Source organism: Uloborus diversus, chromosome 9 (assembly GCF_026930045.1).
Source record: "Uloborus diversus isolate 005 chromosome 9, Udiv.v.3.1, whole genome shotgun sequence".
Taxonomy (NCBI): Eukaryota; Metazoa; Arthropoda; class Arachnida; order Araneae; family Uloboridae; genus Uloborus; species Uloborus diversus.
The window spans coordinates 155,734,053-155,761,238 of NC_072739.1; the positions used below are offsets into that span (position 1 = coordinate 155,734,053).

General features: G+C 36.4%; 1 protein-coding gene across 1 annotated transcript in view; it reads right to left on the reverse strand.

The window, feature by feature from the left end:
- LOC129229945 (acyl-coenzyme A diphosphatase NUDT19-like) overlaps positions 1-18,369 on the reverse strand; it is a 50,291-nt gene extending 31,922 nt beyond the window's left edge. Inside the window, exon 1 of the mRNA XM_054864327.1 lies at positions 18,236-18,369. Within this exon, the coding sequence (XP_054720302.1) occupies positions 18,236-18,332 (97 nt within the window). The 5' untranslated portion in view covers positions 18,333-18,369. The remainder of the gene's footprint in view (positions 1-18,235) is intronic.
- Positions 18,370-27,186: the final 8,817 nt, after the last annotated feature.

Here is a 27,186-nt window from a genome sequence, read left to right on the forward strand (position 1 = left end):
GTTCTCAACAAAAATATTTGCGAAAGCTGATCAGTATTATTCGATTATCCGGGGAAATAATTCGATTTAGTGGGCATTTTTAATATTGCGTCCACGGGGAAATATTCGGTTCTGGGAGATTTTATTCGCAAAGCGGTTTTTCGTTTATCCGTTACCCAATTAAGCGGGACCGATAGTATCTCGATGCAGAGCTCGAAGGCCTTAAATAATAACAGAATAGCCCAATCTACTGCCCGCGGGCCCGATATAACTCCGTAAAACCGATTCATGTGGCCCGTTGCTACGTTCAATGTTCCGAACAGAAAAAAAAAAATTTTTTAAACCTTTCAAAATAACAGATGGTTTACATTCTATATTACGAATTATTGTTAGGAATTTGAAGCCTAATAATTAAAAATTGGTTTTTAAAAAACTGACGGAAACTTCGTATCAATGAAATAAGCATGTAGTAATAACAACAGTTATTAGTTGATAAATTTCCTTTCCTTTTCTGCGTTTTTCTATGTTATCTTTTTAATAAGATTTAAATATATTTTAGTTTTATACGCGTTGTGGCCGGACGAGATTCATCTTAGTAATCAGGTGCGGCCCTCAGTGGCGCACAGAAGGAGAGGGTCCAGGGGGTCCGGACCCCTCTCATGGACCTTGAGTTTTGTTAATTGAGTATAATCCTGTATATGTAATACGTAAAATTATTACAAGCAAAGGTAACAATAATTACAGATAAAAAAAATGAAATATATATATATATATATATATATATATTATTTTCTCTCTATCTTCCCCAACAAATTCGAACTGTATGTAAACATAATTTGTTCTAGAATGATGATTTTGTTTCGCTGTTTTTATTTTTAACTGAAAAAAGTAAATATAGTGGCTCCCAAAAGTGTTCCTATACCTACGACTTTCAATGAAATAGGACCCTATCCATTGGTTAGAAATAATATTTCGAAATAGGTATTTAATGATAAGATCTATGATCAATTCTCAACAAAACTACATGAATGTTTTTAAAAAATATTAAAGCTTAATTTTTTGAAATCAAAAACCAAAAAGTGCCGGAAATTTAATCTCACAAAAGTCTTCGTACACTTTAAAAAATATCTATATATTGTTGAATAATCTAACTTTTTATTAAGTTATTATTTAGTAGAATATCATGCAACATCAACAACACCTTTAAAACTTCTAGGAATAGGTTACATTCTTTTTTTGAGCAATCACGATTGCTTATTGCTTTCATTTGACTGTTTTGATGTCCTATCATTTTATTTTCCCACCGCCATCCTCCGCACCATCACCGTGGACCGGCCGCCTCACGATGCTGCTAATATAGCAAAAATCGTCTCCAGGTTGCTTCAATATCCTACACTTACACGCATACATGCACGCACGTGCAAACAAACACATACACACGCATACATACACCCACACACATACACAAACGCATACATACACCTACACACATACATAAACACATACATACACCTACACACATACACGAACACATACATACACCTACACACATACACAAACACATACACACACGCATACATACAGACACCTACACATACACACACACACGTACACACAACTACCCATGTATGTATGCGTGTGTGTATGTGTAGGTGTCTGTATATATGCGTGTGTGTATGTGTGTAGGTGTATGTGTGTGTATGTGTGTGTGTCTGCGTGTGTAGTTGTGTATGTATGCGCGTGTGTGTAGGACATGGATGCAACCTGGGGACGGCTTTCGCTATAGGAGCAGCATCGTGAGGAGCCGGTCGACGGTGATGGTGCGGAGGGTGGCGCTGGGAAAATAAAATGATAGCACGCCAAAAACAGTCAAATGAAAGCAATAAGCAATCGTGATTGCTAAAAAAAAAACCCATAGGTAAATGCAATATTTTTGTTGTTTAAAAAGAAAATTAGGTGGTTGTCAGATGTTTATAGACATGTCTGCCTCAGTCCCCCCCCCCCCCTCAAACGGTTGAGGGAATACTCCTATTTGAACGAAAAATATTTTGCATAATTTTAGTTCGCGAAATGAAATTATTGATTTGGTAAAACCATCGGCAACAACAAACACCGCACTTTTAACACTATAACATATGCACTTCAAAAACAGTCTCACATAATTTAATTCTGTTATTTATTTTTCTTATGTACAAGGTTGGTCATGTCATTTGGAAAAGAATCTGTTTCAGAAATGTTTTACTATACTTCTCGTTTCATTAAGTATGATTTTTATAGAAGAATGACTATGAAAAAAAAATGAACATAAATATATAAAACTTCATGGTGCACAAAAGCTCCAATACAACTAGGAAAACTTAGTCTTTTCAAACTGGTTACAAGCGCTATCTTGTACTTTTCCCCATTGCAATATTTTGGGGTAAACCGGGACCGCCGCGAATCTTAGAGATCTCTTCCCCTTCTCTCTAAGATTCGCGGCGGCCCCGGGTAAGCGGGGTAGTAAATGGCAAAATATATATATATATATATATATATATATATATATATATATATATATATATACATATATATGTACAGTGAAACTGTGCATATAACAATACTGTTGATAACGATACAGAAAAACCTCTGAAGTTGATCACTTTTTCAGCTACAGAACTAGTCCCATATCATCTTATATGAATCTCTATAAGTTGACCATTTGCTTAAGTTCATCACTAAAGTACTGCACCGCAAGTGGTCAACTTACACAGGAAAAATTTCACGGTATTTTTTTTTTTTTTTGGTTCCGACCAAATTCTTGTTTACATGACATACCAGCTCAGTCATTTCCAGCCAAGGACTGCACTCGTCTGATCTGCCCTAATTCTATATTAGCTACCAGTTTGTTTGGCACTCTAAGCTTCTTTAAGAGGTTTTCCAGCTCAGTTAGTCCTATGCCGGGCTGATGAGTGCTAATAAGCACGAAACTGCTGTCCTCTGCTGGAAATGACTGAGCTGGCGGTGTATGTCATCTATTTCTGCTTTAGCCCTGTCTATTGGGCGGTAATTTAATGAATACAAATTCCTATTTACCCAATGTATTTTCAACGTGTCTATAGCGATATTCAAATTTTGGATGCGTCTATCTATAACGATAATTTTTGCCTTTAAAGCAAAAAAAAAAAAAAAAAAAAAAAAATTCGACTCACCACCTCTTCCAATTTTTAAAACTTACGTCCCAAAGAAGAGAAATCAAATGATGGGAAGAAGGGTTGCAACCAGAATTTTGTTTTGGGGACTCTTTTACCAAGCATATTTATCGAGAATTATTTCCAGCTGCGTAGTCAAATAACTTCATTATTTTCTCTCAATCCTCCGCACCTCCTCCTCCCCCCCCCCCCCTCCAAAAAAAAAAAGACTACCTAAAAATGAAGTTTGGAGGGGTGTCTCTTTTCACTCAGAAATTTGAATTATTTAGTTGATGATAATATATTAAATTGAAATATGCTCCATAAAACCACTCGTGAGAGAATATTTGTTTTTGAATAATTGAATTATTTATTTACTTAATATTATTCCTTTATTTTTCCCTTCTATTTATACCATGGGAAAATTACCTTTTTTTCCGATTAATATGCAATTTAATACAATTGTTACTGTTTATTCATTTTTAACCGACTTCAAAAAGGAGGCGGTTATCAGTTCATACCGTATGTATGTTTTTTTTTTGTTTGTCCACTCATAGCGTCCCACCTAGTGAACCGATTTTAATGATTCTTTTTTTAATGGATAGAGGATGGCTCAACTTAGGTCCCATTACTTCGTTTGACCATATTTGTTCTTTAGAAAAAAAGTTATGGGCAAAAAACAGTAAATTTCCCTATTAAATAATTAAAATGATATTGTAGCGAAGTTCGCACTTTTCATCCGTGGATAACGGTGGCTCAGTGGTAGAATTCTCGTCTCCCACACGAGCGACCCGGGTTCAAATCCCGACTAGGACAAAGTGAATTTTACAAAAATTTCGTTTCTACTGTTTCCCGTATTTTCTCGAATGTTCTATTAATTTCTGTATCTTTTCAAGTTTGGAAAGTTCCAGCACTTTTTCAAGTTGTATATAAGGAGATGTAACGTTCATTCGTGGTTCTGAATAAAGATCTCGAGTTGAGACTAACGAGTATTCGCTTCATTTGGCTTTCACAGTGTCTTCGCTATCTTCATCTACGCGACAAAATGAAATTCATTGTTATAAAAGTTTGGTGCCATATAACTGTAACATTAATAGTAATTGTAATGATAATTTTGAATAAAGGCTTTTCTAAAGCAATACAGTGATATAGAGCCGCACTTCTTACTAGGTAACTTCTTACTTTTACTGAAATATCTACATTTACACTAAAAAGAATGAAATAAAAAAAATTTGAAAAAAAATAGAACCGACTTCAAAATTGCTCTAAAAAGTGAAAAATAATTTTATTCTTTAAACACCATCAATAATACTTTTAAACATAATTTTTGAAGTTGGCGCAAAAACAAAAAGTAAAATCCATTGTAACCATGCTTCGTTCATATTTTTATCAAAAAATCATCCAAACTTAGGAACGGAACATTTATATCGTTACTCAAATATGCTGTCATCAATGCGTAATGCATGTGGTAGTGAAGAAACTGGACGTGGTTAAATTTATACTTGTAGTTGAGTTATGGCTGTGAATGATTTTATCGATCGTTTTTGCGCCAACTTCAAAAATTATGTTTAAAAGTATTATTGATGGTGTTTAAAGAATAAAATTATTTTTCACTTTTTAGAGCAATTTTGAAGTCGGTTCTATTTTTTTTCAAAATTTTGTTGAATTCGATTACTTTTATCTTACTAATATTATATATGCGAAAGTTTGTCTGTATGGATGTATGGATGGATGTTTGTTACTCTTTCACGCAAAAACTACTGAACGGATTTTGATGAAACTTTACAATAATATAGCTTATGCATCAGAATAACACATAGGGTAGTTTTCGTCCCGTTATGGGGGGCAAAACCCCCTTAGGGGGGCAATAAAACACAATTTTTGTATAAATTCTCTAATATTGGGATGAAAAAATACTTGCACATATTTACATTATATGTCCATCGAAAGCTCTGATTTTTCTGCTGAAGATGGCACCTGTTCGAAATTTCTAAGTAGAATAAAAAACGAGTTATGAGCTTTTTCGTTCCATGTTCGAAGGCTTTCCTCAACTCAATACAGTATTTAGTGTATCATCTCAACTCCCTGTCGATAGCGACAATTGTTGTATTGTTGACTATCTTTGCTTTTTATGACTGTTCAAGGCTTTTCTCAAGTCAAATCTTGAAGTCAGATTTTTGCACAAGATTGGCAAATAATACATGATTTGGCTGATCATTTTCCACTTAAACGGAACTTTAATGTAATTAATGGTTTTTATTATTATTTATGCTGACTGAACGCTTACTCATTATCCAATCAACCAGCAGATCGCCAAAATTTTTGCAGAAAGATTTCCGTAGCTGATGCATTTGGCAGTTTTTTCAACGTTGCTGTTTTTGAAGCCGAAGACTACGTCATAATGTTTCTCAGCTTTCACCATGTAAACAAAATATCGCCAATCAAAGAGTTTTCAAAAGACTTTTTTTACTGTGTCAAAGAATCCAGCAACTAAATTAGGCAAATCCGTAAACAGCACAAAAACTTCCATTAATTTTCCTTTTTGCACAATTTCAAACAATCACCAAATTTTATTACTTATTTTGGTAACATTTCGGATGAAACTGTTTAGCGCCATTTTATGGTGACCAAAAATATCTCAGCATCTGGCGACGATATCTCTGTAACGAAAATTAATATCATATCGTTTTACAAAGTAAGGAAAGAATGGGGGAGCATCATCGAAGGTACCCCGAAACGACTTTCGCAAATTCGGTAAAATCGCACCAAGAGCCACAATGATTGAAATTTCCCGAAATCACTAAAGCAAGTATAAGGGGATTACGAGCGCAGCTACTTTTTTTAATCACTTCGTACTTCATTAGCCATACAGAGAAGGTTTTAGACTCCATGTTAAAAAAAAAGTATCAACAGATTAATCTTTTTAACCATGAGAAGATTAATTTCATGTTTTGGAAATTTGTATATGCTTAAATATAGTGCTTTCGTTTCTAAATCAATATTACTTTGTTCTTTATACTTATTGCTATTTTAGTTTTATGGGTAAGGAAGAAACTCGATTTTTAATCACGTCAAAAAGATGTGTTTTAAATTCTTTTACTTAAAACAGAAAACAAAAGCAAGTAACGAAAGCACTATATTTAAGCATATACAAATTTCCAGAACATGAAATTATTCTTCTCATGTTTAAAAAGATTAATCTGTTGATACTTTTTTTTTTTTAACATGGAGTCTAAAACCTTCTCTGTATGGCTAATGAAGTACGAAGTGGTTAAAAAAAAGTAGCTGCGCTCGTAATCCCCTTATCACTTTCAGGGGCGGTGGTCGCGCTGTGAAACCCCCAATTTATAAATTTTTTTCTCTTTTTTTTTCGAATGTTTTGAATCAAGATCGCTTGAGTCCTCTTCTTTTGAGTTCAATGAACAAAATGAGATGGCAGAATAACAAAAAAATATTTTTTTCTTAGGCTCAATTTCTTGTCCAAATCATCAAATTTTCAATTTTTCGTTTAACCCAAAATTGGAATTTTGTTTCAGATTTTAAAATTTTTAATTAGCGCTGAAAGAGTGAATCATTTTTCTTGGTTTTACCTGATGAACTCAATCATATTGTTCTAAATGATTCAAATTCATTTTTACATGTGTAAACATGTTTTTGTCCTTCCCCAGGTGGGGGGTGTGAACAAATGGGACACCACCCCCAGCGAAAAAAAGTGGCCAAAAATTTTTTTTAACTGAAAAATCTATGTCTAGATGATCAAATAAACCTACTTGTGGTGTTTTTTCTTCATATTTCTCAAAAATTAATGATGCGCCCCTGAAAGGGTTATACTTGCTTTCGTTATTTTGGGAAATTTCAATCATTGTGGGCTTTTGATGCGATTTTACCGAATTTGCGAAAGTCGTTTTGGGGTACCTTCGATGATGCTCCGCCCTTCTTTCCTTACTTTGTAAAACGATGTGATATTAATTTTTGTTACAGAGATATCGTCGCCAGATGCTGAGATACTTTTGGTCACCATAAAATGGCGCTTAAACAGTTTCATCCGAAATGTTTCCAAAATAAGTAGTAAAATTTGCTTTATTAAACGGAAATTTGAATTATTTAGTTGATGATAATATATTAAATTGAAATATGCTCCATAAAACCACTCGTGAGTGAATATTTGTTTTTGAATAATTGAATTATTTATTTACTTAATATTATTCCTTTATTTTTCCCTTCTATTTATACCATGGGAAAATTACCTTTTTTTTCCGATTAATATGCAATTTAATACAATTGTTACTGTTTATTCATTTTGTTGAATACGATTACTTTTATAGTAAATAAAATAATAGTTTAAAAAACTAAAAAAACACGCTTTCAAAGCAAAATGAACTAAAAAGTGAAAAATAATCTTTGAATGATAGTAGTTGACCAATCACTTAATTTTAATGTAATACAAAAAAGTGTGGGGTGCTGTCTATTTACATTTTTGCTTGGAAAACTAATGGAAGAAATTCAAGACAACTGATAAGAAGCCCCCCTCCCCACGCTTTTTTGTATTACATTAAAATTAAGTGATTGGTCAACTACCATCATTCAAAGATTATTTTTCACTTTTTAGTTCATTTTGCTACGAAAGCGTGTTTTTTTAGTTTTTTAAACTATTATTTTATTTTTCTGTTTTTTAGTCTTATGTTGGAGAATTATCAGGCGACGAAATTATTTATAAAACGAGTGCGAGGTAATATCTTAAAGTTAAGACAAGGGCACCCCGATGGGTAGCTACTGTGAGTCATCGATGTATGTTTGCGGAAATCATATTTATACTACTTTGAAAATTTGAGAAGCATTTGAATAAAAGTTTTGTTCAACAATGTTCTGATCAGCAATGAATTTCCAATTGGAGGCTCACCTTAAGTTTGGCATGATATTAGTTAAAAACAATTATATTTCATATTCTAATTACCTTGGAACACTGGAACAAATTTTGTCTGATGCAGAAAAATTAAAGGTTTTTGTAGATATTTTTAAATAATTTTTGCGAGCATTTTTTAATGTATTTTTTTAAATTTATCCTTTTTCACATTGTTGGATTTATGCCAAAATATTGATTAAAATTGGAGGAAACTAACAATTAAAAGAGTTAAATAATTAATTTGATTATCGAATATTGCATTGTCATCGGGTCTGAGGTCGCGTACCAAATTTTAAACGAATCCGATCGCAGGAAGTCGGCGAAATTCGAGCTGCAAGATTCCGTTACAACATACATATATACATACATACATACAGGTGAAGCTAATAAAAGCGTGTTAAAAATGTCCAAAATCAGTTGTACCAAAATTCATTTAAAATTTTCTTTGTAATCTTATTGACTAGTATTAATTGACAATTATTGTGTTTAAAAGTAACATTAAAATATTTAATTGTCAGAAAATAATGCATCGCAATAGAATTACATAACCATTATATTAAATCAGCAATAGGCAACTTAAACTAACTGCCGATCTAGTTCCTAAGTTTGTGCGAACACTAAGATCGATTGTGGGCGGGAAGGGGGGGGGGGGGCTGATTCTCCCTTCACTGGGCCGCTCGTAAAACCCCGTTAAAAACAATATTTTCTTAATTTAAAAAAATTGTAAAACGTCTTTACCAAGTTTTATTTCAAATCTATAACAACCTTTTGTAGACATTTTTTTTAAGAGCAGAAGATAAAAAGATGTTTTTTCTTGAAAATTAAAAATTTTGACACTTCCAGCGATTTTATAAAAAGTTTTGGAAAACATTCAAACTTTTGAATAAGGAGTTGAGCCTAGTTTTTTTTTCTCAGAAAATTATGTTTATTAATGGTACTCTGACAAAAAACATTGTCAAGAATTTAGATCTAGACTTTAGAGTATTGTCGCAATCGACTAAAAAGGGGCTGGAGGTCGAACGGTCGATATTGATCGGCGAGATGCCTACTGCTTTATTAAATCACTAGTGGTCCCCGCACGGCTTTGCCCGTAATAGAAAAATTAAAAGGTCTTTTGGTTCCCCTGTATATTTACAAATAATGCATGGTGAATTTTCTCGCCAATTGGCTTGTACCCATGTTACGGTTTCACGTTATGATAATTTCATATCTCGCCAATTGGCTTGTGCCCATGTTACGGTTCCACGTTATGATAATTTCGTAATTTACTCGTCCATCTTATAATATTTTTGTTCTTAAAATTTTAATAGAAAAAGAACCACGTCGAATTTTTGAAAAATCGCTTCGAGGTGCCCACCCCCCGTGCTACAAACTAACTTCGTGCCAAATTTCAAGAAAAAATGGTCGAACGGTCTAGGCGCTATGCGCGTCACAGAGATCCAGACATCCAGACATCCTCCGGACTGAGAGACTTTGAGCTTTATTATTAGTAAAGATAGCGAAAATTTCACGTGTCAAACATAAAAAAAAATAAACTTCATTTTGTCCGGTCTGTCCACCAAAAAAGAAATAAGACAAAATATAATTTCTGAATGTAGCAAAGTCAATTTTATTATTTTTATTTTTAATCAAAAACTTGTCTTTTGAACCCTTTCCTGCTTCTCATTATTCACTCTCCCACAATTAAGTTTCGACAAACATACAAATTATTTACCCTTGAAAGACGATTTTGTCAGAGTTTTCAAAACCATATGTTTTCAGCTTATCCCATGTAAATGTTTGAGCTTTGCTTCATGCTTCCGAGCTATTAATTCCGGATTAACATAGATTTCTTTTGTTGCGTTTCAAGTCTAACTTTAGAATACGAACTTCGTAGTAGTTTCTTAATTGCATAGTGTTTCCTTTGCTACTGAAAATTTGTCCAGAATCCGAGGTGTTGGAACTGCCATTCGTTGTGGACATCAATGCTGCAACATAATTTTTCATTCTCTTGCATAAATAACACGGTGTTTTTCAACAGTTAAATAAATTTTGATTACTGAGAAGTTTGTTTTCTGTTCGAAGTAAGACATTATACTAGAAACAAGTTCAGAAAAAACAGCAATGGTTATTGTAATCCACCATCTTTTTTACATGAAATTATTAATTTTATGGGATATCACAAAAACAAACAAAAAATAAATAAATAAATAAATAAAATTAAATTAAAAATAAATAAAAAAATAAAAATTAAAAAAAAAAAGATGAAGAAGAATTTTAGTTCAGAATACGTCACAAAAGTTAAAATTTTAGTTTGAAGTTGTATTGCAACGATTCATGAAATCTTTGCAACGACTATACTACAACCCGAGTCAAAGGTTAAAAATATTAAACTATTAAAAACAGAGTGTATATTTGTCCTATCTGTCCATGTAAGTCACTCAAACTTGGCGAATCGAGAATAAGCGATCGAACCAAGTATCGATAGATTCGTAATTTTCGAATATCATGTTAGGGCAGTTTTCGTTTTCTACGACGTTTAGGATTGATTAATTTAAACTTCATTCTCAAGATCCTCTTGATCCTCCATTACGCCAGAAAATGTAGTTCTTTGAATGACTATTCTCCTTTAGCTGAATTCTGGTCCAAAAATCCATGGTTCCATGAATTTTTATTCTTAACTCATAGGGGGCAGGATTCAAAACCATAGTTACTGTTTGACCACGGATTGTATGTAATTTGGCAATCTGCCAAGTAAAGACGATTTCATCTAAATGAATCTAGCAGGGGGGGGGGAGGGAAAATAACGATGGGATTTTGATGCACGCGTTTTATGATGTCACTAGTGCCTTATTCATTTATTGCATTCTCAAAAATAAAATAAGGGGAAGAAAAATAGTTACCGTGGAAACAACGAAGAAAAAATAAAATATTTTCATTTCGTTCAGGAACGTAAAAGCAAAATGGTAAGCTCAAAACTTGGTTGTGCATAAATAAATCAATTATTTTTTGCCTTGAGAATATTGGTCGAACATACTTTAGATTTAAAAAATGTTGCTGTGAGTAAATTTTCATTTTTACAAAACTAAGGCTAAATAATAGAGAGGCAAAAGTGCACATCTGAAACAAACCAACTAACATCCCTTTAAACCAATAGATACGTCCATTTCCGCCTGTAAACGGATATTAGCCTTTCCATGTAATCGATGGTCAGACAGTATGTTGTTGCATTGAAATGAGAAGGAAACATTTTTTTTTTCATTTGGTTTATTGCCTATTATTTCTCATAGGTGTATTTTCTCGCTATATATATATATATATATATATATATATATATATATATATATATATATATATATATATATATATGCCCATACTTTTCTAACTACTTCAAACTTCAAAAGTAAGACATCAATTCAAACATGCTTACACCGCTATCAACAAAAATAAACAAGTCACCCCCTCCCCCTATTTGACTATAAGGATTCATTATATATCATAATACAAAGTTTTAACTTCATAAAAAAATTTTGTATTTAAAAAATAATGATTTGTTGAGGCGGTTGGTTACGGGTGTGACTTCACGGTTACACCCGACCAGGGCTACGGGATCGTAGGGAAAACGGCTGATTCCGACTCCGCGAATTTTAGAACCTTCAACTCCGAATCCTTTACTCCAAAAGCAGTCCGACTCTTACTCCGAAAGTACTGGCACGGTTGCGGACTTTGAGGGAAAATGACCGACCCCGACTCTTGGAATTTTTTCGACTTTTCAACTCCCGATTCTTTTACCTCAAAATCAGTCCGATTCCGACTACAACATGTGTACATGATTATTTTCTATTGCCAAAAATATTTTTTAGAATATTCATACTTACTAATATAATTCGTTACATAAGAGTTAAAGTTTGCTAATAGCCAAGTAAGGTGCAAATATGTATGTAAAAATGTCATAACCATGCAAATGGATTCAGCATGATGCCGAACTAGATCTCTGTTTTAATTAACATGAACACTTTTAATTTCATACCTTGAAATCATGCAAGAACCCGATGCGTCTTCCAAATTCTTTGTTGATTAATCCCGAAAGACCTTGTCCCATAGAGAAAACACTGCGCAAGTATTACACAACCTGGTCGGCATTTCGATCGGCAATTAATACCTCACTTACATCACCGTGCTGCAAGAGGCGGGCGTGAATATCGGGGTCAGGAGAAAACTTTCATTGGCGAGGAGGGGTGTCACTGACACTGCTCTGACCCACATCGCACGGGGAGACGTGACTCCCGGTAGGCGATGACCATGAACCCCGGCACGTCCCGAGGAAGTCGTCAGGACTGCCTGATGGGCAAGATGCGCGGGGAATTTGCCGTCATGTTCTGCGATGAGGTGGATGTGAGCAGTTGCAAGTACAGTGCAGCCTCTCGATAGCTCGAATCTCTCCGGAAGAGAAAAAAATTCCAGTTTTCGAGCTATCGAGGTTTTGAAAAAAAAATAACAAATTAACTTTCAAAATTTCATTCACATCGCATTCGTTATCAGGGCCGCAGAGAGCCAAGGCGGCAACCTTATCAGTTTTGTCGCCAGGCCCCTCACCCAACCTCCCAAAAAAAAAAGAAAAGAAAGAAAAGGGGGGGGGGGATCTGGACTGCTTTTGAGAAAATTATTAAAAATGCCACAATAGTAAATACCAAAAGTGTAAATATTACTTTATCTTTACGTTTCCGCTCATTCGGAGTCCCCTCTCCTTTTCTTCCTTCCTTTCTTTTTCTTTCTTCCTTTTCTTTTTCGCTTTTTTTTTTTTTTTTTTTACGTCAGTGTCGCCGCCCTCCCCCCAAGGCTCACCATTTCACTAGACTTGAAATTTATTAAAATCCTTCTTTCGATGTAACAAGGCTCAATTTTTTAACCCCCGACACACAAAGGAAGGGAGTTATAAGTTTGACGTGTCTGTGTATATGTATCTCTGTATCCGTCTGTGGCACTCTAGTGCCTAAACTGCTGGACCGATTTTGAAAAACTTTTGCTTGTTCGAAAGGAGAGTTGATCGAGAGTGTTCTTAGCTAAGTTGCGTCTTTGGATGACATTAATTAACGGAGATATTAAATAAAAACCTCTAAAAGGTTTTTTGCGATATTTGCAGTCAAAATATATTAAAAAAGTTCAAAATTTAGTAACCAAAACAAAGAGTATATTTTTCTGTGTCGGATAGAATGTGTTTAGAACTTCCATGTTCTTAAGAAATCGAATTATAACGCTTTTTAAAGCAGATTTTAAATATGGCTAAGCCTTTATTCAGTGATAAGTAAACGAATTCATTGTTGACCGACAAGGAAATTAAAAGCAATGATTTAAAACTTTTATCTCACGCCAGTTTCTATTTGTTAACAAATAAAATACTTAACACTGATTTTTAATAATATAAGGGTTTTAAAGTGAATTTCAAATTTCCCTCTTGATTCTACATTTGCAACCCAGTCAGGGGTTTTTAAAATTTTTAATTTTAGTTACTTGTATAATAACAAAAATAATTTTTACTTGCTACTACAGTATGAGTATCAAGTTTTAAAAATTGCCAAATTTATTCGACTGGCTATTAGAAATTGTTAAACGGGATTGTTAGCTCTCCTGACTAAGCAGACTTCCTATTTTTCATTTTAAAATAATTTCCTTCATCATAGTTTTTTTTTCCTAGAAAGCTAAGGGAAATAAAAGCAGTTTTTATGGAAAATGAAAGAGAAAATAGTTTTCTCCAGATATCATTGATAGGGGTTTCTAGATAAGGAGGTTCGAGATATAACGATTTGACTGTACTGAAAATGTTTCATATCCCAAAGTTTAACGTGACAATGCAATTCAGAAAATAGAAACTTTAGAATCGTATTAATTATATTTTGCGGCTGATTTCCAAGAAAAAAAAAAGGATTTCCAAAATAGAAAAAGAAAGAAAGAGAAAAATATACATACATAGATTTAAAAAAACGCTATAATGATTCAAAAGCAGAATTCTAACAATTAGGGTTTTTCCATAAATGATGTTACACTTTTTCTTTCAAAAATTTGACCCCTACTCCCCTCCCCCCCTTCTGCGTCCTATAGTGTCATGATTCACCTTCCTCCTTTGTCACACTAACAGGTCATGTCGTCATAAACATATTCTTATTTTAAAAATGCATGATGTTATGTTTCTTGTTACTTCTTTCCTCTCTTTGTCACAAAATATCACAAATTTACGACCCCCCTCCTCCCTTTTTAAAAGCGTGACATCACTACTTGATGGTATGGTGGAAAAAGTTACTTGCACCTTCCCCTTAGGCTAGAGCCGATATATAGAATCATTCATATAGATAGGCCGGCGCATCAGCTCAAGTTTAGCCATTCCATTTTGGATCGGATTTCTCATTGTTGCGGAGCTAGGGTTACCAGAGAAAAGTTTTGGGTTTTGCCAAACTCACCAAAAATAACATTTTATTTAATAAATAATTCACGTGCCATTAATAATTGTTCCCAGTGAAAACTCAACAAACGCGATAACTTGCCAGAAAAGACAACCACTCAAACACACGCTCCGATCCAAAATGGCTGAACTTCAGCTGATGCGTCGGCTCGTATATATACGATACAGGCCTTACCTCAGGCTATATGCTAAGAGATAGGGCAAGGTGTAGAAAAGTTACAAAATAGTAAAATAAATGATTTTAAAAAAATCTTGAAACTTTTATGCAATTTAGTTGATTAGCAAACTGTACTTATAGCTTTGTAGTTACATCGAAAAAAAATTGAATCTCGTGCAAAATTTGACTAGTTATTCATGTTTTCCTTAAATAAGCAGTAGTTCCCAATTTTCATTTCAATATCATTTACCACAACCAGCAAATAATGCTTCTTTTTTTCTTTCTTTTTTTTTATATATCCAGGGGCGCCCGGAACTTAATTTTTTGGGAGGGCTAAACTTTTTAATTTGCCGAATGGAACTCCAAATTTTGCTGAATGATGATACTTTTGCCGAATGATGATCATTTCGCACAATAAAACTCAAAATTTCGCCGAATGGAGCTCCAAATTTCGTCGAATGGTTATAATTTTACCGAATCGTCAGAGAAAATGTGCAGAATAAGGAAATTTTTTGGAAGGTCGCTGTGACTTTCCGTGACCTCCCATCGGGCGCCCCTAGATACATAACTATCAAAAGCAACGTTAATGTATTGGAGTTTTACACAATTTGTGTAGAATCAAACCTTTTTTCTTCTGAGAACTCCCACCTCCTCCCCCCACCTCCTTCTCCATTTCGATCTATGGACAAAGCACAGTGATAACGGTGGTTTACGTTAAAAATTTTTTACTTGCGTTCTGGTACGAAAAGGTTTAGACCTGGAACACAACGCATAACGATATTAAATATCCAATTATTCTTTAAATAAATCCTGGTTACGCCCATGACTGTAATGATGGTATTTGTGGAAAAAACTTCAACATTTTTTTTTCTGCTCATATCAATACAAAGTTTGTAATTAGTGGATAATGACCCGTGAGATTAATAAATGAAACGCGGAGTGGTACTCCTTTAACTGTTACATCTAATTTATGAAACTTTATATAACTGCTACGCGTTGCTTTCTGCAGCTTTTGAGTTGCCGCGTGAGTTTTAATATTAGTCACACGTACTGACCTCAAGGTTTTTCAGAAATCAGAAGACATGTTTTTTTTTTATCTTTTGAATAAGCGTCGAAGAAATTGATTCAACAAGAGACAAAAAACAGACGTTTCATTTAATTAAGACGCCGTGGGATTGCCTGAGCAAAGTGCAAAGCTATTCTATAGCCTTTCTCAAGGTTAAAATGCTAATAATAAAGGGGAGGAGTTTTATAGGGTCGATATGAAAGTTAAGAAATAGCATTTTAGATCTTGAGGAAAAACAGTCAGGGAGGAAAATACTGTTCACGGTAAAGCTGGTTTCTCTGATAGTTTCAATTTTTTTACTGTACAGTACAACAATCTAGTTTATCTGAACTAGCTGGGACCAAAGGTAATCCGGGTAATATGAGTAACAAGCAAAGCATATTCTTAAATAATCAGACTTATCTTTTGTTACAGAAAAAACAGTGCTTTATAACAAAATTACACAGAATTGTTGTTACTAGCTAACACTTTATCATTTATAGTTCTGCTGCAGTGGTGTCGGACTGACATTTCAAAAACGCCATGTTGTTTGTTATATTAGCACACTGAAACCTGTGTAAGTTGACTACTTGCGGTGCAGAACTTTTAGACTGGTGGTTATGTAGGTCTAGCTCTGTTCCTGAATAAAGCAGTCAACTTAGACATAGTCCAATTTACTGCTTTTACTGTACTAAACTTTATTGTACGTTCTAGTTCTATGCAGGAGTTGTACGTTTAATCAAACTCAAAACCGAATGTTTGGCAAAATTATGGCCCGTTCTTAATCATAACTAAATTATTGTTCAAGCAAATAATTTTTTTTACTCCAAATTTGATCCGGATAAAACTGGAGATCCGGGAAAACGGGAGCTAGACATACTAAATTCTACTATACTTCATCCAAATATAGTAAAAATAAGCGGGATGAGGGGGGGGGGAGCGGTAAAGTTGACCTATTTCAGGGGCAGTAAAATTGATAACTCTGATACCATTTTTTTTCTTTTTTTCAGTTCTTTTCCAGTTAGTGAGAGTTAAGGGAAAACTACTATTTCACGGTTAAGTTGATTTCTCAGATAGATTCACTTTAAAAACTAAATTTAAAGTTGAAATTTTAAATTTCTTTCTATTAGAATTATGTTGTCTTGACATTAATTTCTCACTTTTCCCTTCAAGTTCGTGTTCTTTTATACCCATTGGAAATAGTTTCGGTCATGCGTGCTCAGTCAAAAAAAAAAAAAAAAAAAAAAACGAGTGGAATCATGTCCGGATAATTGGACAGTTCGGACAATTAGAGTTCGAATAACTGGAACCCTGTTTTCATATAACCCTAATTTAATGCATCTTTAAATTCAGAAACCAGTAATTCTGTTACGGGGGTCAAAATTCATTTCAGCGAATTTACAATTTAAAGACATCGATTTTTCTTAAACATTCACTTTTAGTGAAATTATTTCTGAAATTAGGCAGTTAATAAAGCTTTAAACGGTAAAAAATATAATTAAAAACTATGGAATGACACAATCAATGATTAAAAAAACTATAATAACAAAAATTTAAAAGTTATCACCATTTTTGGTTTTGGAACAAAAATGGCTGCCAAGGGGGGGGGGGGATTTTGGAATGTCTCCCCTTCCTAAAATAGTTGCTTATACAATGTCTACAAGCATGCCAAGTTTCATAATTTTATCACAAAATGCATTTTCTTCCCCCGTAGCCCTGTGACTATTCAGTAGAATCTCGTATGGACGTCCAAGTTAGGATCTACAAGTCTAAGAGATGTCCAACGTTTTGTGGACAAAATTGTTGTGATTTTGGCAAACCTTACAAAACTTTCCCAGTGGTTCTTCCAATTCCATTTTTACTGCTCTACAAGGAACAGGAAGCGTTTTGCAGAATGTGTATGAAAAATGTTTAAGCTCATCTATAAAAATAAAAATGAATGTTTGTATGTATGTCATCCATGAACTCAAAAACTACCCGGCAGATTTGGCTGAAACTTTCACCGTTTGTTATTTTTGGTACTGGGAATGTTTATAGACCAGTTCGAAAAAAATCCGATCGATAGTTCCTTTTTTATTCCAATTTAAGTCACAATCCATTGGATAAATACGAATAAAATTAATTCGCGTGAAAGATCTCATTGATAAGAAGTTAGCTGTTGCCATTTTTCTTGAGTTTGAACAAATAAATTCTTTCTTTATTGTTTTATGCTTTTCATGCAACGGGAGGATTTAAAACTTTTTCTATTTGATATTTTTAGCGATTGATTGATCATGTGAACTGCGTGAGAACAAAATTTGAGTATAGTCACGGCTTCACTTGATACCTGGACCGATTATTATGAAAATTGCTATATATATATGTATTTTTCCACGGAGAAGGTGCATAATATGCTCATTGAAGCCACTCGCCACCAGATGGCACTGCAGAGTAGCAACTTCTGCCCCGTTCAACCGATTGTCATGAAAATCAGTATACTGATGTATTTTTTTTTTGTTGGCGTAGCAACGCGCGTCGGGTACAGCTAGTATAATATAAAAATACTTACGTTCATTAATTCCTTTGGATTCGTAAGCCAGGTTAAAGTTTCGTAAAGAACCCGATATTCGCTCCCAAATGCCCATCGCTCCCATTCGAGTGTTCATGACAGCTTCTTTAAGAGCAAGCAAGAGCTCTTTGGTAGACTCGTTATCCGGTAAACCTAGTACAGGAAAAACAAATATATTTTAATATAAGTTACAGTGCGGTCCGTGTTACTTGATGATAGGCAGATAACTTCTCAGCATTTAAGAAACTTCAAATATCTATTTGCATCTACATAATCACGCTAAATAAATTCATAAATAATCAATTGATGGAGTATCCTATTCGATACTTCATTCTATCGAATGCTATCGCTATTCTTTTCAAATGCATTTCCACAATATTGTTTTTTAACAGTCATTACCGTTTGAGCCATCGCCCATTGCCGTAATAGGTAAAGAGAATTTAAACACATTAATCGTCTGCTCTAGCAAATATAGTTTCAAAAAACATATAAAATTTTTTAGCAAAAATATTTCATGATCATCTGCTCACATCGTTATACTAGTTGAAAGAAAGAAAAAGTATGTACAGCTACTCTATTCAAACGCATTTCCACATTTAAAATAAGTCATTAGCGTGCAGGGCCATGCACAGAAATTTTGGGACCCGTCACAAATGACTTTTACGGTCCCCTTCAATGTTGTATACTCCTACATGTATTTCTCTACATATATTTCGCCTATATATATTTCAACAATCTCGGGCCAAATTTTGGCTCGGGCCCGGGCCAACAGGTGTCCTTTCTCCCTCTCTGTGCACGCCCTTGCTAGAGTATGAACTATCTCCCACTACCATGCTATTAATAAGCAAATAAATAAATAAATAAACACATTAATCGTGTGCTCTTACTAACATAGTTTTAGCACATAACATTCTTGAGAAAAAATATTTCGTGACCGTCTGGTCACATCGATATACTAGTTGAAATAAAGAAAAATAAAAGCATATATCGCATCTCTATACAAACGTATTTCCCCAATTGTTTTTCAATCAGTCATTAGCGATTGAACCATCGCCTACTGCCATGACATTAAAAAGTAAAAAGAAATTAATAGCTAACATAGTTTCAATAAACACATAGCATTTTTAAGAAACGAGCTGATGTGTGCATCACATGACTTCCTTTTACTTCAATTTAATGTAATTTCCCCATTACGGGCAATTTTAATGTGATTCAGTAGTTCACTCTCTAAATATCACCAACAGTGGCCAAATTAAAACAGATTTTTAAAAAAAATCGCCAAATTTGTCGCCAAGTTGGCGACAAAACTTGGCGACCAAAAGACTGGCGATATATCGAGTTGTCCGCCAAATTATAACACCACTTGAGTTTACATCGGAATTAACAATGATTTAACAAAGACCCCTTTATAAACACCCGAATGCAATTAAAAGGGGAGGTGCACAACTAGATCCCACTAGGAGTCTACGTACCAAATTTCAACTTTCTAGGACTTACCGTTCTTCAGTTATGCGACATACATACGTACATACAGACGCCACGAGAAATTTCGTTGCAATTAACTCGGGAATCGCCATTATGGATATTTTGCGTGTCTATACGTTCTTAGGCACTTATCCACGTGTGGTCAAGTCGAAAAAAAAAAAAAAACTCAATATTCATTCGGGGGTGAGTAAAATGGAAATTAAGGTCGATTTTTGAGTGAAAATTCTTTCGCGAATACAATATTTCCTTTTTTGCAAAAGGAAGTAAAAATATTTCGTGATCGTCTTCTAGCTGAAAGAAAGAAAAATAAAAGTATGGCAATAGTAATGTAAATTTAGTATTGGTACTTTGACTTATATCTGTAAATTTTGTAAATTAAAAATTTCAATTATGATCACGGGGCTCTGTTTCATCAAACGCAAAAATAGCATAAAAACATAGTAGTCATTCTGTGAATTCTAAATATTTTTAACCGACTTCAAAAAAGAAGCGGTTATCAGTTCATACCGTATGTATGTTTTTTTTTTTTTTTTTTTGTCCACTCATAGCGTCTCACCTAGTGAACCGATTTTGATGATTCTTTTTTTAATGGATAGCGGATGTCTCAACTTAGGTCCCATTACTTTGTCTGACCATATTTGTTCTTTAGAAAAAAAGTTATGGGCAAGAAACAGTAAATTTTATGCAATTTCCCTATTAAATGATTAAAATGATATTGTAGCTAGGACAAAGTGAATTTTTTTAAAATTTCTTTTCTACTGTTTCCCGTATTTTCTCGCATTAGGTGATTTTTGGATCCTCACTACGACGTCATTTAGTCGGTCAAGGACTTTGTAGGGTCCATCCCAATGCGGCTGCAATTTGGGTGACAGACCTTTCCGTCGGATGGGATTCCATAACCAAACCTTGTCGCCTTCGTTGAATTCATGTCCAGTAGACCTTGTGTCGTATCGGGTCTTCATCTTCTCCGCCGCGATGTTGATTCGCTCTCGTGCGAAGTTATGAACGTCTTCCAACCGGGCCTGGAGATCCTGGATGTACTCCTCAGGCGATGCAGGCGCATCCGGAGGACGACCGAAAACGAGATCACAAGGTAGCCTTAGCTCTCGTCCGAAGAGCATCTGAGATGGGGCATATCCGGTAGTCTCGTGGACAGCACTGCGGTAGGCCAGCAGGAACAAAGGTAGCTTCTTGTCCCAATCCTGTTGATTTCTGGATACCATAAGCGAGAGATTATTTAGGATTGTGCGGTTAAATCTCTCCACCATGCCGTCCGATTGTGGGTGTAGTGGTGTTGTCCTAGTTTTCTCAATTCCGAAAATTTGACATAGGCCCTTAAACACAGCAGAGATGAAATTCCTCCCTTGATCGGAATGAATCTGCAAAGGTGTTCCATATCTCAAGATCCAATGTTGGACTAGAGTCTCTGCTACGGTGGTAGCCTCTTGATCCGGAATGGGATATGCTTCCGGCCATTTGGTGAAGTAGTCGATGGAAACAAGAATGTATTTGTTCCCATCAGCCGTTCTTGGTAGAGGACCCAGGATGTCGATCCCAATTCGTTCGAAAGGAGCTCCAACGTTGTACAGATGTAGCTTCCCTCTGCTTCTCTTCTTCGGTCCTTTACGAGCAGCACAGGCGTCACAAGAATGGCACCACTTCTCCACGTCATCCTTCGCCTTGCTCCAGAAGAAGCGCTCCCGAACTTTATTGAGGGTTTTCAAGACACCAAAATGTCCTCCAGTCGCACTACTATGTATTTCTTTCAGAACATCTGAAATCCTTGATCGGGGAAGTAGTAATTGCCACCTAGACGTTTTGCCGTCATCAGATTCCCATTTTCGGTACAGTACGCCGTTCCGTAAATGGAGTGAATTCCATAAAGCCCAGTATCTTTTTGTTGCAGGACTAAAGATGGAAACGTCCTGCCAGCTAGGTCGCCGACTGTCACTCTCCATGAACTCCAAAATTGGTTTTATGTCGGGGTCTTCAAGTTGATCTTTTCGAACTTGGTCGTCACTCCATGGATCAGGTTCTGATGATATTGGAGTCACTGTCACCTGATAGGCGGTAGGGCTAGTCGTTCCATACTGTTTCTCGATTCGGGAACAATAGTGGCAGTTCTCAGGACAGGGTCTCCTTGATAAAGCGTCAGCATTACCGTGAGACAACCCTTTTCGGTGCTTGATCTCCATGTCTTATTCCTGGAGCCGCTGTATCCACCTGGCTATCTGGCCTTCCGGATTTTTGAAGTTCAAAAGCCAAGTTAATGAGGTATGATCTGTCCGAAGCAGAAATTTTCGGCCGTAGAGGTAATGATGGAAGTGTTCTACAGCTTTCACTATGGCCAGTAACTCCTTTCTGGTGACGCAGTAATTTCGCTCCGACTTTGATAAGCATTTGCTCCAGTAAGCGATGACATGTTCATTTCCGTCAATTTCTTGGGATAAAACAGCTCCGATGCCCTCGTTGCTCGCATCAGTGTCCAGGATGAAGGATTTTTCAGGCTGAGGATAGGCGAGGATAGGCGTTGATGTTAAAGCCTCCTTCAGTCGTAGAAATGCATCTTCGCATTCTTTGGACCATTCAAACTTTTGCTTGCTTTCCGTCAGCTTATGCAAAGGTCATGCAATGTTGGAAAAACCCTTTACAAACTTCCTGTAGTACGTGCAGAGCCCCAGGAAACTTCGCAGCTGATGGATGTTTTCGGGACGACTCCAACTCTTGACCGCAGATACCTTTTCTGGATCGGTTTGTACACCTTCAGAAGAGATGATGTGTCCAAGGTAGTTCACTTCCCGGCGGAACAAATTACATTTGGACGGGCTTAACTTCAGATTGGCTTCCTTAAGCTTTTGCAGCACCTTCCTAAGATTTGCCAGATGTTCTTCGAAACTGCGTCCCACGATGATGATATCGTCTAAGTAGACCAGACAGGATTCGTAGGAAAGTCCTCTTAACACTGTCTCCATAAGACGCTCGAACGTAGCTGGTGCATTGCAGAGGCCGAAGGGCATCACTTTAAACTGCCATAAGCCTTGTCCAGTTGTAAACGCTGTCTTCTCTCGGTCATCAGGGTGTATCTCAACCTGCCAGTAGCCGCTCTTCAAGTACAGGGTCGAAAACCACTTGTGTCCGGAAAGAGTGTCCAAGGTGTCGTCTATCCGTGGAAGAGGGTAACTGTCTTTCTTGGTGATTTCATTCAGCCGTCGGTAATCGATACAAAATCTGGTGGAGCCATCTTTCTTTCGGACCAGGACGATGGGAGACGCCCAAGGACTGGATGACGGTTCGATTACATCATTCTCCTTCATCTCTTTCAGGAGGGTCTCAACCTCTTCCTTCTTGGCGAACGGTAGTCGTCTTGGATGCTGTTTAATAGGGGGGTGTTCTCCAGTGTAGATCCTATGCTGCGTTAAATTCGTACGGCCAACATCCTCCGATGTAGATGAAAACAGATGCTTGAAGTCATCCACCAATTGTTCCGCAGCAGTTCTTTGGTCTTTCGTTAATGGTGCACTCCCAATTAACTTCGATGTCAAGGACTCAGAAGACACAGTCTCGGGGGAATTGATTCTTCTAATGATGCAGTTTACTGGAGTACAAGTTGCTAACACTTCACCTTTCCGGATATTCCTTGGCCTTTCACTCACGTTGGCGACTCTCACAGGAATTACATCCTTAGAAAGGTCCACAAGCGTAGATGCTACCAGCACTCCTTTTAGGTTATTGCTTAGGTTAGGGTATTCAATGAGTCCAAATCGAAAACTATTGCTTTCTTCAAGGGAGCCAGGTATTAATGATTCTGACCTTGAGGGAATCGATAAATCTGTTTGGGCTATTATTTGATGAGCGGATTTTACATCACTTTCTGCAGGGAAAACGACTATGTCTTCTCTCATCGAGTGCAGCTCATTAGTCTTGAAGTCGAGAGTGAAGTCATATTTCTTCAAAAAGTCCAATCCGAGAATGAAGGGGTCCGTGATATTAGCGACGAATGCCGTATGATGGTAGGTGGCATTCCCAAACACTATTTCCAAGTCCACTTTACCGTCAATCTCGATTTTGTCACCTGTCACAGTCTGGAGACTTACGCGTGGCGATGTCCACAGCAGTTTCAATCCAAATTCACGAGCCACATCTGTCCTAACGATTGTCACATTGGCTCCAGTGTCGACAATCAGTTTGCAAGGATTCCCATTTACATGGGCGTAAATGAAAAGTCCATCACTGCCACTACTAGAAGAGGAAATCTGCAGAGCTCTGGTGGTGGTGATTTCCTTCCCTCGCGTAGCTTGGCGAGCCGGACAACTCCTTCGCAGGTGTCCTTCACTACCGCATTTCCAGCACTTCTGCTCGTTTCTTTTGGGCTGTTATGCTGCTCAGATGTCTTGCCAAGTCACCGAGTTGTCTCTCGAGTTCAGCGAGGTGGGACGACCTGGAATCAGACTCATCAGATTCCAGAGTTCGGATGGGATGGCGTTCCACACGGGTTGCTTGCTGGGCGGCTTCCAACTTCATCGCATACACAACAGCAGAATTCAGGTCTTTGACATCCGCCATCCGTAGAGCTTTCTGGATTTCCGGATCTCGAACCCCGTCGATGTAATAGTTGAGTGCCAGGTTGTCTCTAACATCCGCAGGACAGTCGCAAAAAGCAAGATGAGACAGTCTCTCGATGTCCGCCGCTAGCTCTTGCAGGGTTTCCCCGGTTTTCTGGAAACGGGACTTCAACTGGAGTCGACTGAAATCTTTCTGGCATTTCTCACCGAAGCGAAGCTCCAACGCAGATGTGAGGGCGGCGAAATCCAGGCGCTGGCTGTCCGGAAGGGTCTGGAGAATGTCCGCTGCGTCACCTCTCAGGGATGCTGCAAGATGACAGGCCTTGGTAGCAGAGTCCCATCCGTTCGCTTCCGCCACTATCATGAATTTAGTTTTGTAAACCTGCCACGAAGTTTTCCCATCAAATGTGGCAAGTTTAATGGACGGTCGAGCAACCGATGTGGGAGCGCCAAACTGTACAGAACTGCTTTCCGCGGTCGCCAATCTCCGTTCCATGTCTTTAATTATTTCTTCCTTAAATGAAGTAAATTTCTTGTCTTCTTCTTCCAACTTATTTTCCACATTGGCGATACGCTCTTCCACAGTATCAAATTTTTCTTCCAGAGCATCAACTTTATCTCCCATGGCGGTTAGTTGATTCTCCATCATGGTTTTCATCGACGTTAGGTCACTTTTTATTTCATCTTGACTTGTAGTAATTTTAGCAGTTAAATCACTATTTAACTGTTCTTGGTTAGTCGCCAATTCATTTTTCAATTGTTCTTGATTAGCCGCCAGTTCATTTTTCAATTGTACTTGATTTGCAGTCAATTCATTTTTTAATTGGTCCTGATTAGCCGCCATATCATTTTTTAATTGTTCTTGATTAGCCGCCAAACTTTCGGTAAAGGCACTTTTCACAGCGTTAATTGCTTCCAGAAGTTGTTTTAATTGGTCATCCATTGCGCGAGTAATCACCATAAAAACAAAGTCTATAAATTATAACAGTCTTTATGAAAAAAATGTCCAATCTCACACTTACTCCAAGAAAGTCCAGAAGAAGCCCCACGTTGGGCGCCAAATTGTAACGGATTCGGTGCGACTTCCACTTTCTTGAAATGAAGACACAGTTCTTGATAAAAGCACAGGAAATTTATTTACACAATGTACAGGAAAGATCGTCAACAACTGCTAAATTATTCATCAGCAATTAAGCAATTATCACACAACACCGTAAACTCAACGTTTACACACGTTTTTACTTCCAAATACGAAAACAACACAGCGAAATGCCTCGCAATAAACAGAGCAAAAATGCTCTCAGTTCGAAATCTCAATCGAAACTAAACTGTTTATCCATCGCTAACGGCTTATATACACCGAAAAGAAATCTCTCAAATATTCCAGAAAATGCTACAACGTTCTACAACTACACTTCCATTGATAAAATCAGTGAATGAAATAAGAAAAAAAAGAATAGGGGGTTGTATACTTTAGCCATATGTTAAGGGGTTGTATATTCATTACGGGAAACTATTTACAGGTTACGTTACTACAATAATTACTATTTACAGGATTTGTAACAATAATTTTAAGGATCACAAAATCAGATTAATTTCCTTCTTTCTTTTTTTTGAAACAATTACTTTGAATTCTCGCGTTTTTCTCACGAGAAGGGTACCAAATTTTACAGGTCGGTCTCTAAATCCCCCGTCATCAAAGTTTTTTTTACAGCAGCCCACGACGCAAATAAAAAACATAAAAATAGTCTGCAAGGTAAACTGGCATTAGATTAGTCATTATAGATCATCGCCAAATCCAAATGCTGAATTTAACGAGCTGATGTGTGCATCACATGACTTTCTTTTACACCAATTTAATGTCATTCTCTCATTATTGGCAGTTTTAGTGTGATTCAATGTTTTACTCTCTAAATATCACCAACAGCGGCCAAATTGAAACCAGATTTAAAAAAAAAAAATTGCCAAATTTGTCGTTATGTTGGCGGCAAACTTGGCGACCAAAAGACTGGCGATACATTTGCAAGTGTCTGCCAAATTATAACACCACTTGAGTTTACATCGAAATTAACGATGATTTACCCCCCAAAAAAGCAAAAGACCCCCTTTGGAGCATCCGAATTCAACCAAAAAGGGAGGTGCACAACTAGACCGTACTAGGAGTCTAAATTCCAAATTTCAACTTTCTAGGACATTCCGTTCTTGAGTTATGCGACATACATACACACATACGCACATACATACGTACATACAGACGTCGCGAGAAAACTCGTTGTAATTAACTCGGGGATCGTCAAAATGGATATTTCGGGTGTCTGTACGTTCGTACCCATATATCTACGTGTGGACGGGTTGAAAAATAAACTCAACATTTATTCGGGGGTGAGCAAAATGGAAATTAAGGCCGATTTTTGAGTGAAATTTTTTTCGCCAATACAATACTTCCTTTTTTGTAAAAGGAAGTAAAAATTATATTCGTCTACTGTCTATAATCTATTCAACACAAGAAAATCCATCCAGTTTCACAAATGGATGACAGCGAACTTTGCCATCTTGCCCTCCGTTCCTTTTATTTTCCTTTGTTTTTACTTCCCCTCTCCTCTGTTTTATTCCGAAGTATTTTTCTACTTCAAATGTGACACATTCAAACAAAAAATAGTTGAAAAAACTTTCTTATTCAGAAATAGGCTGCAGCAGTGTTGCCAGATTGGGGGAAATTTCCCCATTTTATGGAAATCTGGTGCTCTCTGGGGAAATTTTGGGGAAATGGGTTTTGAGGGGAATTTTTTTGGGAAAATTTTTTTCCTTGGAGGAAAACCTGGGGAAAAAATATTTTTTTCGTATTTAAATTCGCGTTTGACATCTGGTAGTTACATTGTTTGTATCAAATAGCGTTGGTTTAGC